Source organism: Podarcis gaigeae, assembly GCF_964106915.1.
Source record: "Podarcis gaigeae genome assembly, chromosome: 4".
Classification (NCBI taxonomy): Eukaryota; Metazoa; Chordata; class Lepidosauria; order Squamata; family Lacertidae; genus Podarcis; species Podarcis gaigeae.
In genome coordinates this window covers 90838829-90855054 of record NC_139677.1, presented here as the reverse complement: position 1 = coordinate 90855054, position 16226 = coordinate 90838829, and the positions used below count along the sequence as shown (strand labels likewise).

Here is a 16226-nt window from a genome sequence, read left to right as displayed (position 1 = left end):
GTGCCTGGGACTGGGCAACCGGGAGGGTGCCAGGCGGATCTTTGCATCCTGGCGCCGCATATGCTTAAGACAGCCCTGCCCCCATGGGTACCGCACCTGCCGCTGCTGTTGCCACAGGAGAAGTGAGGAGAAGCAGGAGTGGTGGCTTCCAGGGAGATCTTGCGAGACCTCATGGAACTCATGCGAGTTTTCACCAGAAGCTGCTGCTGCCCCACAACTCCATCAAGCAAGGCTGTAGTGGCAGTGGGTGGGGGACGACAACTTCCTGCTTTACCTCAGGTGGCAAAATGGGACAGGCCACCATCCTTCCTATCTCCATTTGGCCATACTGCCTGGGACTAGGGGGAGCTGGAAGTTCAACAGCATCTGGAGGGCCACAGGTTCCTTTAATGGCTGCTAGAGAAAATATGATCTGGGACGCAGGTGGCGCTGTGGGTTAAAGCCTCAGCGCCTAGGACTTGCCGATCGAAAGGTCGGCGGTTCGAATCCCTGTGGCGGGGTGCGCTCCCGCTGCTCGGTCCCAGCACCTGCCAACCTAGCAGTTCGAAAGCACCTCCGGGTGCAAGTAGATAAATAGGGACCGCTTACCAGCGGGAAGGTAAACGGCGTTTCCGTGTGCGGCTCTGGCTCGCCAGAGCAGCGATGTCACGCTGGCCACGTGACCCGGAAGTGTCTCCGGACAGCGCTGGCTCCTGGCCTCTAGAGTGAGATGGGCGCACAACCCCAGAGTCTGGCAAGACTGACCCGTACGGGCAGGGGTACCTTTACCTTTACCTTTAGAGAAAATATGAACAACCTTCTAGCACATTCTTTGTTGAAAACTATATGGCACTGAACACAGTGGGATTTACTTCCAAGTTGGCAAGCCTACAGTTGCATTGCTACTCAATCTTTTTTTCTCTCCAATCAAGTAACAGGCCTGGTTATTATCCATTTCCAGTCTTGTCTAGCGTTAGAATGAGAAGGTGTTTTAATGTTCTTATAAACTGCTTTTCATCACAGATGACCTCAAAGTATTTACATAAAACATAAACAAACCATATAATTACAAATAGCAGAATGAAAATAAAATAAGAAAATAAAACAAAATAAGAACCAGCAACAGTGCCGATAACATTAATAATAAAACCGCAAAATCAGTGCTATAAAGCAAGACAGATTCAAAAATAGTCTAACCGTAATCGAAAGCTAGAGAGAAAAAACAAGTACATTTCCACTGAGCGGTGAACGCCCAACAATAACATGGAACAGGATTTCCCAAACTTGGGTCTCCAGCTGTGTTTGGACTACAACTCCCATCATCCCCCAGCTCGCAGGCAGGACCAGTCCAAAAACAGCTGCAGGGCCAAGTCTGGGAAACCCTGATATGGAAGATTATGGTGCTCAGCATTTTGTGTGTGTGTTTTTGTGTGTGTGTGTTTTCATTTCTTATCTTTTAACTTTGCATCATGCCTCTCTGTTACTTTTTGACTTTTTCAAACAACCACCACCACCATAGGGCCCTTGATCCATGCAGAAGTTGGTGACTCAATACTAATTGTGTTTAAGAACAAAGCTAGTCGTCCATATTCAGTATCGGCACATGGCGTGGAAGCAACAGCGGCTGGGAATAAAGCACGCACCACGATGCCAGGTGAATTACACTGCATGTTTCCAAGTCTTTAGGTTCTGTTAACAATGTGTTCCGTTTGGTATTTTAATGCACACTAAACTAGAATTAATCGCAGTAGGGACATATGGAGATGTCTTGATGTTGGCAGACCTATAGGTGTGGCCACATTTTTAAAAAATATCAAGTTAAGATGGTTGTATAATTAGTACAATCAACAGATTTTGGCCAGGGATTGCTTGCATTGCCCAACACCATCACATTGCTGCTATGGTGTTTTAGTGTGTTTAATTTTATTGTGAGTCTAAATTGTTCGTTGTAAGCTGCCTTAAGTAGCAGAAAGGTGGGAAATAAATATTTCATTTTTTTAAAAAATGATGTTTTCATTAAGGACTGGAAATCCTTAATTTTGGTAGGGGGTGGTGTTAACACCTTTTGAGTTTTGTACCATACCAGCTTGAGAACCGTAAGTCCCTACTAAGGAAGACTGGCAACTTAAATTAATGGAATATGCTGAAATGGCTAAATTAACTGGAAGATTAAGAAATCAAAAAGACAACAAATATAAAAAAGAATGGAAAATGTTTATTGCATATTTACAAAAGCATTGTAAGAAAGTTTATGCAATAGCAGGTTTTTTTAAAAAAAACACTTGTAATATTAAGAATAATGTTAAATTTGGAAATAATTAAGAATAAGGAAATTACAGACATGTATAATATAAGATGATACAAAAGAACCAGGGGTGGGAATTGAGGAAAGTCGGGTATCTGAGTAATCCCAAAATGTGGATTTAATATGATGTGAAAATGTTTTTTTGTGTGTGTGTGGTTTATATTTACTGTTTTAAATTTATAATGTTTAGTTATGAAAATGAATAAATATTATTATTTTTAAAAGCTACTGTTTTTAATGTTTTGGTTTTAAACCAAAGTACTGAGTTTCATGAGATATTTGGATTTTGACAAACTGTTCTTTATTCCTTTTTATATATGTGGACAGGAGAAATAAACACTTACCGATGGAACATCCCAGAAAGGTCAGGACCTGGAGTCTCTGATCCCAACTGTATCACTTGGGTTTACTACTCAACAGTGCATTTTGTAAAGGTAAATGTAATGAAGGTGTGCCCCTGCCCCATGCCCTGTGTGTCTTTTATGGGAGCACCCTTGGAAAATATTTATTTGCCTAAAATGTTAAATGAATACTATATTATCAAGCTCCATCTGTACAAAGCCAAATGTAAATCAGGGATGGGGAACAGGATTCAAACCTGGATCCTGATCTCCCCCAATCTCCCCATGGACCGCTGTTCTAACACTTTGCTACATTATTATAGTTGGTATTCTGGCATGGCTCTTTGTTACCACAGTTGCTTTAGGGGCCTTTCATTTAAAAAGTTGGTTTTTGAACAAAATAACTGCATGCATCTATAAATTAATGATGATGATGATAATGATCATAATTTATTGTTTATTGTTTATACCCCGCCCATCTGGCTGGGTTTTCCCAGCCACTCTGGGCAGCTCCCAATCAAATATTAAAAACACAATACAGTGGTACCTTGGGTTAAGTACTTAATTCGTTCTGGAGTTCCATACTTTACCTGAAGCACCACTTTAGCTAATGGGGCCTCCCGCTGCCACCACACCGCTGGAGCACGATTTCTGTTCTCATCCTGAAGCAAAGTTCTTAACCCAAGGTACTATTTCTGGGTTAACAGAGTCTGTAACCTGAAGCGTATGTAACCTGAAGCGTATGTAATCCGAGGTACCACTGTACAGTGTTTTTAACACAATATTATTCCCTGTTTTCCATTTCTCTTTAATTCCAGGATATGTACAGTGGCTTGATCGGGCCGCTTATAATTTGCAGAAAAGGAGTCTTAAATGAAAAAGGTTTAAGAACAGACATTGACCGAGAATTTGCCCTTCTGTTCCTGGTCTTTGATGAAAACAGGTCCTGGTATTTGAATGACAACATTGAGAAATATCTACAGGAGGATCCGAAGGCGTTCAACCGCACCGATGACTTTGTGGAAGGGAACAATATGCATGGTATGCTGTTGAGCGTAGGATTATTATACTTCGTGAAACATTCAGGTTTGCTACTGAACAGTTGCACAATGCGACATGCACTAAGCGGGAATAAATGCAGACATTCAAAGCGCTTCTCCGTTATAGTTCTGTTAGGACTGATGGGACTAGAGGATAGGCAACACAAATGCTCCCTGCACTTAAGAAAGCATTGTGTCAAGGACACCTCCCGAGGTACTTGCTTTCTGTGTGACAAGCTTTTCAAGCGGGAAAAACATTCAGACAAGGACCTGCTGGTGAACAGGTAAATAAGAGAGGGGGTTTTCCTTGCAGGGCTTAGAAATGAAAACCTTAATACAAAGAAATGCTTGGAAATAAAAAGCTTTAATCTAAAGCAGGGGTGTCAACTGGTTGATCATGATCTACTGGTTGATCAACAACTTTGGCTTCCAAAAAAAAAAGCTCAACAATTTTGGTCAATCCAATGGGTAGAACACTGCCAGGTTTTTTTTTATAGTGGGGGCAGATCACAGTCTCTTGAAAGTTGGACATGCCTGATCTAAAGAAATACTTCTTCAACAGTTGTTGCCTGCTTCCTGCTCTAGCGAAAGCTGATCTGGAGGGTTTGGAAATCCTCTGGAATGGCAAAGCATGTGGTTCAGAAAGTTACCAGTAGGAGGGAGGAGACCAGAAGAAATCCACAAAGGGAAGGGATTCTCTGGATCCAAGCCAATCATTCTAGCAAGAGCAGAATTTTTGAATAATGTACCGTATTTTTCAGTGTATAAGACGACCCCTATTTTTTTTAACCCAAAATTAATAAAGTAGTTTAGCTTTTTTTGGGGGGGGAGGTCACTTCCGCCAATGGCTCACCCGCCTGCCCGCCACTGCCGATTGCTTGCCATAGCCACTGCTCATTGCACACCTTGCCACAGCCACCAATTGTCTGCCCGCTCGCCACCCCCAACAGCCCACCTGCCCACTTGCCACAGCCACCAATCACCTGCCCAATTGCGGCAGCCACAGCCAATCGCCAGTAGGCCTTGCCACAGCCACCAATCACCCGCCCAATCACCGCTGCCAATCTCCTGTTTGCTGCTGCCATTAATCGCCCGTCCCCTCTCTGCATTCACTATCCATGTATAAGACGACACCCAATTTTTGTCTAATTTTTTTTTAGCAAAAAGCATCGTCTTATACACAGAAAAATACGGTATATACCTGATTTTAATTTGCAGTGGAGCACACTGATAAACCTGCATGCTTCTGCAAACTTTGCAAATCTCTCCCTTCAGCAATCAATGGAAAGATCTATGACAATCTCCATGGGCTAACGATGAACAAAGGGGAAAATACCAACTGGTACCTGATTGGAATGGGAAATGAAATTGACCTTCATACTGTCCATTTTCATGGAGAGAGCTTTCTGTTCAAGGTTGGTATAAGCAAAATAGTACTATTTGCATTATGACGAATAACTTAAATAGAAAACATTAGCTTTCAGAGGGGGAATGTTATTGCAAACAAACCACGTTTGCATGCACATCCTATACCAGCAGGAAATTAGTAGGTCACGATTAGTAAAAAGAGGTAAAGCATTTTGGTCATGCTGCTACAATTAGTTACTTTTCCATAAGCACAAGGCACTTGGATTATATCTTATTAATGCCTGAAGAGTGATACATAAGTGGAGGGTGCTTCTATAAGTAAATCCCTTTGGTGGATTAGATTATATATATATATATATGGCTGTGGGTGTATATCTTCCACATAGATGAGAATTCATATCTCCAACCATTTACTTTGTGCCGTTGGCAAAACTGCAGACAAAAATATGCTAAAATGCAGCTGATTTTTCATGAGAACTTTAAAAATAAATAACTTGCAGACTGATATGGAGATGTGGAAAACTGAAATTAAGGAAAAAATAAGATAAACAAAAATGGACATATTTGCCCATACTCAAATGAGGGGGAAGGGGAGATTCTTCTTTTTTATCTTCTCAGAGTTTCAAAAAGCAAACAAAACAGAGGGTATGATTCTGCCATGCTAAGCACTTCAATGTCCCCTTTTTTAAAAAAGGAAGGGGAGGTGAGGAGAGAAAGAGTGTTAAGCATGTGGTTCTCTTCCCCCACTGAAATAAGAGATTTCATAGTCACATACCAAAAAAATTTGTTTGCAATAATCACAGAGGATCCCCATATGGCTGTTTCTGCATGGTGACTGGGTGGCCAGAATACAGTGGTACCTCGGGTTACATACGCTTCAGGTTACAGACGCTTCAGGTTACAGACTCCGCTAACCCAGAAATATTACCTTGGGTTAAGAACTTTGCTTCAGGATGAGAACAGAAACCATGCTCCGGCAGCGTGGCAGCAGCAGGAGGCCCCATTAGCTAAAGTGGTGCTTCAGGTTAAGAACAGTTTCAGGTTAACACTTCCGGAGGCGGCGCGAAACAGCAATGGCGGTCCTCTTCGCGCTCTGAAGAGGGGCTCCGCAGGAAAGGGTCGTTCGCTGCGGCATAGCGGCGACCCATCCAGAAAAACCACGAGCAGAGTGAGCTCGTGGCCGTGGGACTCGGCGGGCGCCAGAAGCCCCCCCAGAAACGAAGAAGGGACCTCGTAAGGGGCTCCGGAACGTGAAAGGGGGAGCGGCGCTGTGAGTTCATCGCTCTTTCTGCGGGAAGCAAAGCCGCGCGGCTGCTGCTGATGAGCGCCGACCTTTCTTCTTGGAACATTAGATCTACAACCACAACCCGTGAGTAAAGGGACCTAAAATTAACGGGACTAAAATACTTTAATTTGGCTGAAAACGGGAGATGTAACCAGGAAGTCCGTCTCCCCACCGTGCTTAAGAGATCAAAGTAAAGTTTCAAAAAGCGGGAAGCGCTGTGAAAGAACTGTAAAGTTTGGATTTCGTGCAGATGTTAGAACTATCGGTTGGGACTAAAGGAGTTAATTGTGGAGTTTTTATGCTGATTTTCTGACTGGACTTTGCTTCTTCCTTTGGGATTTATAAGTAATAGAAGAAGCCAATCTGAGGTCTGCCAGTGTAAAGAAGAACTGTCAAACTGCTAAATTGTGGATACTATTCTTAATGTTGAAAGTGTTACATATTAAGGCTACAATATTGAAGACATAGAGAAACTGTTTCTTGCACCACTTCTGAGACATTGTTTTAAGTTGGGAAAAGCTCAATGCTAAAAAGAAACTAAAAGTCTGCTTGGAACCTCAGTTGTTTCACTTTGGATTGTTGTTCCTTTGTGGATTGTTGGGTCTGCAAAGAAGGGAAAAATTATTTCCTTTGGTTGAACTTTATTACTCCCCCTAGAGGATTTCGGATTTATAATTCCTTGGGAACTACATTTTGTTTTGACTCTCTGTTGCCTGGTTGTTTACATTTTGGAATTGTCTCTCTCATGGGAACACTTACAGTTTGACCTTGATATACAGAAGGGATTGGAATGAGCGAGGCAGCGAAAACAAGGTTGGCTAAAACAAAGGCAAAACAATTGGTACAGACAACTTTGACTTCCCAACCACGTAGATCATCGGTCCCAACTGTTCTAGAAACACCAAAAGAGGTGGATGAGCGGACACCTACAGGGGATATGGCTTCAGGAGGGTCTGAAAAAGTTTTGAATCAGATTCTAGAACAACTGGCAATTCTAAATAAAAAGGTGGATGAACATTCGACTAAAATTGATCAAGCCACATCCTCAATAAATAAATTGTCTGACCAGGTGGCACAACATACACAAGCAATTGGGAACCTTCAAGAAGCAACAGTAGAGAACCACAAACTGGCTGAGGAAGCCAAACAAAAAGCAGAGGAAGCCAACTTGAAAGTTGAGGCATTAAAGGTGGAGGTGAAGCCGTTACATAAACAGATAAATGACCAGCAGGCCTACTGGTCGATGACTGAACTGAGAAATAGGGAAAGCAATCTGAGACTTAGAGCTATTCCAGAACTAGAACAGGAGGACTTGATCGGCTATTTGACATCAGAAATTTCAAAGTTCTGGGGTATTGAAGAGGATAAAGATTTTAAAATTGTGACTGCTTTCAGATTGGGAAGAGTGACGAGGAAGGATAAACCTAGAGACTGTTTGATTGTTTTAAGATCTAAGCAAGAGAGAGATAAAATATTAGGCCTCCACTTTGGAAAATCGCTTGTCATTCAGGGCAACAGAGCTGAAATTTATAGAGACATACCTAAACAGCTTCTGGATCTTAGAGGGACTTATACGGAACTTGTAAAATTACTGAGAGGCAACTCAATTCCTTACAGGTGGGAGTTTCCTCAAGGACTATCTTTTAATTTTAAAGGAAAGAAAGTTAAAATCAGATCAGCAGAAGACCAACAAAAGTTTTTGAACGATTACGAAGAGGACCTACAGAAAGGGACAACAGGAGCCTGGCCACCACCACTACCTACACCTGTACCAGCACCTATACCCTCGGGACCAGAGGACCAAAAGAAAGGGACGCCACCACAGGACAAATAGTTTGATCCAGGATGTCTCTGCAGTTGCTTAGTTGGAACATAAATGGCGGAAATTCCCCAGAGAAAAGAAGAAGAATCTTTCATATATTGAAAAAAGAACAATTGGATATTATTTGCTTGCAGGAAACACACGTGACCAGGCTCCATAGAAAAGTTCTGATTAACAAAAGATTAGGCCAAGAATTTATTTCATCGGACAAAGTTAAGAAAAGAGGAGTGGTGATCTACGCAAAGGAGAGCCTGTCACCAAAATTTTTATTTAAAGATGAGCAAGGAAGAATTTTGGCTATTGAAATACAGACTCAAGGAGAAAAATTTTTGTTATTAGGAATTTATGCACCGAATGAGGGGAAATCAGAATTTTACAAGAAACTGCATGAGACAATCCTGGACTATTTAGACTACACTAACATCATTCTGATGGGAGATATGAACGGAGTGGTCTCCACAAATATGGACAAGTCACAAGATCAAAGCCTATCAAAAGACGGCAGACTACCCAAAACTTTTTTTGAACCAACCGACAATATGGACTTAATTGATATCTGGAGGACAAAAAACCCCCTAGGTAAAGAAGGAACCTTCTTTTCTGAGGCCCATCTGTCATGGACAAGAATAGACCAAATATGGATAACTAGGAGGCTGGCACCGATGACTAGAAAAGTGGAAATCTGCCCAAAAACTTGCTCCGACCATAATGCTATGAAAATGGAATTAAGACTTACTCCAACCGGTTCCTTCAGATGGAAAATGAATGACACCCTATTAAGAGATCAGGAGATTGTGAAGAAGGCCCAAAAAACTTTGAAAGACTATTTTGAAATTAATTTGAGTACCATGGTGGAAAAAAGAACAATCTGGGACGCAAGTAAAGCAGTTATGAGAGGGTTTCTGATACAACAGAATACGATAAAGAAAAGGCTCTGGAATGGGAAAAAAGACAAGATCTTAGAGAAGATAAGAGATGGAGAGAAAAAGTTGAGATCTAAACCAAAATCGAAGGAGATCTTGAGAGAAATTAAATTTTATCAAGCACAGTATGCGAAATTGATAAATCAAGAAGTTGAGTGGAAAATTAAACAAATGAAACAAAGATCATTCGAATCAGCTAATAAGTGTGGGAAACTTTTAGCATGGCAACTGAAAAAGAGACAAAAATTGAACACAGTCACCAATCTAGAGATTGAAGGGAGAAATATCCAAAAACCAGAAGAAATCAGGAAGTGTTTCCAGAGATACTTTAAAAAGCTTTACACTCAAGGGCCACAAGAGGAGAAGGAGATAGAGCAATTTTTGGAAACAAATGGTCTACCAAAACTTGTTCAGGAAAAGAGAACAATCCTGAATCATAAAATAACACAACAAGAAATAGAGAGTGCCATTCAGAATATGCAGCTAGGCAAATCTCCAGGTCCGGATGGGCTTACCTCCAAGTATTATAAGACATTGAAAGACTATTTGATACAACCACTAATGGAGGTATGCAACCAGATTTTGGAGGGGAAGAGGGCACCGGAATCGTGGAAAGAAGCTTTCATCACATTGATCCCTAAAGTGGAAACTGAAAAGACTCAACTAAAGAACTACCGTCCCATCTCACTCCTAAATGTGGATTATAAAATCTTTGCAGACATTTTGGCGAGTAGACTTAAAAAAGTATTAAATGAAGTAATCCATAAAGACCAGGCAGGCTTTCTCCCAGGAAGACATTTGTCTGACAATACTAGGAATATTATTGACATTTTGGAACTTTTGCAAACCAACATCAATACAAAAGCAGTGTTAATTTTTGTTGATGCGGAGAAGGCCTTTGACAACATCTCTTGGAGTTTTATGAAGAAAAATTTGGAAGGGATGGGAGTGGGACGGGGGTTTGAAAATGGAATAGAAGCAATTTATTCAGAGCAGAAAGCGAAATTGATTGTAAACAATGTGGTGACAGAAGAATTTAAAATTGAAAAAGGAACACGACAAGGGTGCCCCCTATCCCCTCTGTTATTTATTTCTGTTCTGGAGGTGCTTTTGAAAATGATCAGGGAAGACCGGTTGGTACAAGGAATACAGGTCGGAGTGAAACAATTTAAACTGAAAGCTTTTGCAGATGATTTGGTTTTAACATTACAGGAGCCAGAATCTAGTACGAAGAGAGTGTTGGAACTAATTCATGAATTTGGTCGGGTAGCGGGGTTTAAATTGAACAAGCAAAAAACTAAGGTTTTGGAGAAAAACTTGACACCTTTGGAAATAGATGGGTTTCAGAAAGAGACAGAATTAAATGTTGTTAAAAAGGTAAAATACCTAGGGGTAAATTTGTCTGCCAAAAATTTGAATCTGTTTAAAGATAATTATGAAAAATGTTGGTCAGAAATTAAGAAAGATTTAGGGATTTGGTCAAGATTGAAACTTTCCTTGATGGGCCGAATTGCAGCTATAAAGATGAATGTATTGCCGAAGATGTTATTTTTGTTTCAGACCCTACAGATAGTGGACAGAGTGGAGTGTTTTGGGAAGTGGCAAAAAGATATTTCTAGGTTTGTCTGGCAGGGCAAAAAGCCCCGAATAAAATTTAAAATACTAACTGATGCCAAAGAGAGAGGGGGATTTGCCCTGCCAGACTTAAGGTTATATTATGAAGCTGCGGCTTTCTGCTGGATGAAAGATTGGTTACTTCTTGAGAACACTGATGTCCTAGATCTGGAAGGGCATGACAATGCTTTTGGATGGCATGCATATTTGTGGTATGACAAGGTAAAGGTTCATAAAATGTTCAAAAACCATATTGTCAGGAAAGCTATATTCATGGTCTGGACAAAATACAAAGACTTACTAGAAGGTAAGACCCCGAGGTGGTTATCACCAGCGGAGGCCAAGGCCAGAAAAAGACTCAATATGGAGGTCGGATGGCCAAAATATTGGGAAATGATAGAAAAAACTGGAGACAATTGGAGACTGCAGAGCTTTGAAAAATTAAAGAATAGGGTGCAAGATCGGTTTCACTATGCTCAAATTCAAGAAGTTTTTAAGTCGGACAAAAAAATAGGATTCCAGGTGGAAAAATCGAAACTAGAGACAGAACTGTTAGAATCTAAGACCAAGGTACTTTCGAGAATGTATAACTTGCTGCTTAAATGGAATACCCAGGATGAGATAGTTAAATCAGCCATGATAAAATGGGCTCAGGATATTGGGTACAACATTATGTTCGAAGACTGGGAGAGGTTATGGACCACTGGAATGAGATTTACGGCATGTAATGCCTTGAAAGAAAATATTATGAAAATGATATATAGGTGGTACATGACCCCAGTCAAACTTGCAAAAATTTACCATCGGTCTGATAATAAATGTTGGAAATGTAAGGAGGCTGAAGGGACATTTTTTCACCTTTGGTGGACTTGTCCAAAAGTGAAGGCCTTCTGGGAAATGATCTATAATGAATTAAAAAAGGTGTTCAGGTACACCTTTCCCAAGAAACCAGAGGCCTTCCTCCTGGGCATTGTGGACCAAAGGGTGATAAAGAAGGATAAAACATTTTTTATGTATGCATCTACAGCAGCAAGAATATTTTTAGCAAAATATTGGAAGACACAAGATCTTCCCACGCTGGAAGAGTGGCAGACGCAGTTGATGGACTATATGGAACTGGCTGAAATGACTGGCAGAATCCGAGATTTGGGTGAAGAGACAACGGAAGAAGATTGGAAAAAATTTAAGGACTATTTGCAAAAACAATATAAGTTGTATGAATGTTAAGAATCTGCATGTTTTGGAATTTAGCTCCTGCAACTAGATCGGGAAAATAGGAAGACAAGTTATAATTAAGAAAAAGTTGAAATTTAAGGTTACTATATTCTTTATTTTAAGGCATAAACACTGGATAAAAGGTACTTTAAATTCAGAAGTAAAATATTTTGAAAGATATAAATAAGATACGAAACAAGGTAATAATTTGCTGATATGTTTTATTGTAAAGAACGCAGGGGGAGGGAGGTGTGGGGAAGTCCAGCTAACAACTTAAAAATGTATTTTAAAAGTTGGAGTATTATTCTTTTTTCTTCTTTTTTTCTTCTGTAAACTGAAAATGCAATAAAAAATGTTTTTTTTTTTAAAAAAAAAAAGAAGTTTCAGGTTAAGAACGGACCTCCAGGACAAATTAAGTACTTAACCTGAGATACCACTGTATCCCATTTGGGCCACATTCCCAAAGAGCTGTATAAGAATGCCCTCTGGTCATCTGATCAGCACAGTCACCTTTCAGACCGGAATGTTTCTAGTAATTTGGAATTTCTACAGCAGGAAATCCCAAAAGCTCATAAAAACAGAGGGTGAGCTACTTATACCACCTAGGGATAAGCTTTGAATTTACTCAATGCTCTCCTGTCTTTGACACAGAAGGATCACAATCACAGAGGAGATGTGTATGACCTCTTCCCTGGGACGTTTCAGACTGTTGAACTTGTAGCGTTCAATCCTGGGACATGGCTTCTGCACTGCCACGTACACGATCACATCCATGCTGGGATGGAGACAACTTACACTATTGTTGAATCAGGTAAGGTTCCTTTGTAACATGGGTTTGGGTAGCTTATGCACCCAAGTAGTCATAGAACATGAGAAAAGCCTTGTTGAAAAGCCCACTTAATCCAGCACCCTGATCTCACAGTGGCCAACCAGCTGTTCTTATTGTTGTTAACCCACACACGTGGGTCTCTAGAGTATTAAACCTAATTAATATATCCTCTTACCAATTCCCGTCAGTAATCACAGGCTCCTGGTTTGGATAAAGGAAGAAACTGTGGTTAATTGAGGACTCCAACATTGCTTTTATCTCCTTCGCTCAAATTAATATATCCTCTTACCAATTCCCGTCAGTAATCGTAGACTCCTGGTTTGGATAAAGGAACAAACTGTGGTTAATTGAGGACTCCAACATTGCTTTTATCTCCTTCGCTCAGATGGTGCAGGACGTGGAGTCACAACCACGAAATATGATACATTTACAGTCAATGGCAAGAAGACTGCAGAAGGTATGGCTTTGGGCTGCTTCACATTTCATGGAGGAAACCCAGGTTTGCCGCAAAAAGGACATTCAAGAGGCCAGTCTGGGTTCCATAATGAGTGCGTGTGTATGAGGCTCATGTTTAGAAGCACGCATTTGCCCCCACTTCTTGTTCATGCTTTCCATATTCAATTATACATTTAGGATGGGAGCACAGGACCCTGTTTTATACTGAGAGCTCATCCACCCTTTGGTTTGCTCCACTGCTTTCCCACGGGAAAGCATGTGGTTGCGTGCTGATTTGGAATAAAGCAACCGGGATTTTCGCGGATTGCCGTTTGTTCCGATTTAGCGATAAAGAGTGGGTTTTCCGTGGGAAAGCAGTGGGTCCAAGGCGAAACTGCTCGGACCCATGCTCTCTAGGCACAGGACAAGTGGAAGTGTGGGCCATCCCCAGGTCCAACCATTGCGCTATATAGCTCAGTATTGGCTACACCAGGGTTTCCCAAACTTGGGTCTCCTGGTTTTTATTTTGGACTACAACACCCTTCATCCCTGGCCACTAGTTCTGGTAGCTAGGGATGATGGGAATCGTAGTCCAACAACAGCTGGAGATCCAAGTTTGAGAAAGCCTGGTCTACACTAAGGTTGCCCATTCACGCTTTTAATTGTCCCATAATTTCAAGTCATGGGTCCAGGCGGTAAACAGTGGGTTTTCCCAGGGAAACCAAAGGGGCCAAAAAAACACCTTTCTTGGACCCATGACTTGATATCACAGGACAAACAAAAGTGTGGATGGACCCAGACTGACAGCAACCTTGCAGGGTTTCAGGAAGGACCTACCTGCTGAGCTTTGAACCTGGGACCTTCTACATGCAAGATCTACCCCTGAGCTACAGCCCTTCCCCAGCTAAAATGGGAAGATGTACAACTAAAAGCAAAATGTCTCAATCAGCCCACAGTGGGGTTTCTTTGTTTTTTATTTAGTTGACGTTTCCCTTCCAGGTGAAGGAGTACATTTCTCACAAATGCCTTTCTCTTTCAGCAGGTAAAGGCAGAGCAGGAATAGAATTCTTGGGGAAAACTCTGGGCCCAGGAGAAGCCAGCTCAGTGCTCAAAGCTCTTTTTATCATTGGACTTGTTCTGTTGGCAGCTCTCTTGATCCTTATTCTCATTGTTGCTTGCCAGAAGAAAAAGGCCCATTATAGAGCCATAGGTCACAAATGCGATCTTCCAATGGAGTCCTTCTGATCTGATTGAACATGGCTTCATTGCCCTTGTCAGGAATGTTGCTGCTGCCTTTTGAGGTGAGAGGAAACACCGACACATATGGCCGCTTCCAGACGACCAGTTTATTTATCGTTCTTCCCGATGTGTTCCCACAAAGTTCGCGGGGAGGTTAGCCCGTGTTAGCTAACCCTCCCATGTCCCTGGTTTTCAGGGAGGTTGTACACACTTGCATGAAGCAAGTGTTATCCCACATTTTACAGTGCATTCCCCACCACTTTCCTAACTGCAAAAAGTCCAATTTGGGTGGGTATGAGGGAGAAGGTTTGTTGTTCAGGAACTCTAAGCCCGTTTTAATCGCACAACCCTAATTTGCCGGTATGTGACTGAATCCCACCCCGAAATAGCGACAGTCCGGAAGCATCTATGTATGTTACACAGAGCGAAACTGCAGCAACTACTACTACAGTGCAATAATTCTAAGCGGACTTGTAGTTGGGATAAAACTAGGAATGATTTGGGGAACTCCCTTCTTGCCACATAGAACTATTTCAAAGCAGGCCCCAGAACATCTCGGATTTGAGTTAGGTCTGAAAGGGATATGGATTGGACCCTGCGGAGATACACACCTGAGCCAGAATCTAAATGAATTCTTCAAGCAACTAAAGGACACATATGGGAAATGAATCGGCTTGGCTGTCTGTTCTGTTTTTATTATATTGTTTAATATTAGCTTCATTTGTCTGGCCGCCCAGTAACTCATGTTCTCTAGAAAGCTCACAAAGATGAAAAGGACAAAATACAATCTTAACAATATACCGTATTTTTCGCTCTATAAGACTCACTTTTTCCCTCCTAAAAAGTAAGGGGAAATGTGTGTGCATCTTATGGAGCGAATGCAGGCTGCGCAGCTATCCCAGAAGCCAGAACAGCAAGAGGGATTGCTACTTTCACTGTGCCGCGATCCCTCTTGCTGTTCTGGCTTCTGAGATTCAGAATTTTTTCTTTCCTTGTTTTCCTCCTCCAAAAACTAGGTGCTTCTTGTGGTCTGGTGCGTCTTATAGAGCGAAAAATACTGTAATGTAAAACAACAATCCATGCAAGTGCTGCTATCAGCCCACTTTGTTGTTGTTGATGTTGTTGTTTAGTCATTTAGTTGTGTCCGACTCTTCGTGACCCCATGGACCAGAGCACGCCAGGTACTCCTGTCTTCCACTGCCTCCCGCAGTTTGGTCAAAGTCATGTTAGTAGCTTCGAGAACACTGTCCAACCATCTCGTCCTCTGTCGTCCCCTTCTCCTTGTGCCCTCCATCTTTCCCAAAATCAGGGCCCCTGATGAGGATTGTAAGGCTCAAGAAGGTAGGTATGGGAGAAGGCAGTTGGTTTCTAGGAAAAAACCAGAACCTTAAGTTAGAAACTGACGGAGCAGTTGGTAAAGCAGTGGCATAATATGATCAAAATGCCCAGTTCTAGTTAATAGTCTTGCCACCCTGTTCTGGACCAGGTACAGTTTCCAGATCATTTTTAAAGGGAACTCTTTGTACAGTGCATTGCAGTGGTCTAAGCTGCAGGCTACCAAAGATGTATAGAATAACTGTGGTCAACCTTATCTCCATCCAAGTATAGTCTCAGCTGGTGCATCAGCAAATGCTGATGAAATGTGCTTTGAGCTACAGAGGGCACTTGAACCACTAATGATGGTGCTGGATCAAGAGGCAGACCCAGACACAATCCTTTAGGGCAGCGATTCTCAACCTGTGGGTCCCCAGATGGTGTTGGACCACAACTTCCATCATCCCTAGCTAGCAAGGCCAGAGCTCAGGGATGATGGGAGTTGTAGTCCAACAAC

At 41.8% G+C, this 16226-nt stretch overlaps 1 protein-coding gene across 4 annotated transcripts in view; it reads left to right on the top strand.

Moving 5' to 3' along the window:
• HEPHL1 (hephaestin like 1) overlaps window positions 1-15200 on the top strand; it is a 56158-nt gene extending 40958 nt beyond the window's left edge. For 3 of the 4 annotated variants that reach the window (XM_083736167.1, XM_083736165.1, XM_083736164.1), the window contains 7 exons: window positions 1499-1633; window positions 2612-2718; window positions 3444-3666; window positions 4941-5080; window positions 12544-12703; window positions 13107-13178; window positions 14196-15200. In XM_083736167.1, the coding sequence (XP_083592293.1) occupies window positions 1499-1633; window positions 2612-2718; window positions 3444-3666; window positions 4941-5080; window positions 12544-12703; window positions 13107-13178; window positions 14196-14401 (1043 nt within the window). In that variant the 3' untranslated portion in view covers window positions 14402-15200. Of the gene's footprint in view, window positions 1-1498; window positions 1634-2611; window positions 2719-3443; window positions 3674-4227; window positions 4409-4940; window positions 5081-12543; window positions 12704-13106; window positions 13179-14195 lie in introns of those variants that run through there. The other variant, XM_083736166.1, reaches the window with a different exon arrangement.
• Window positions 15201-16226: the final 1026 nt, after the last annotated feature.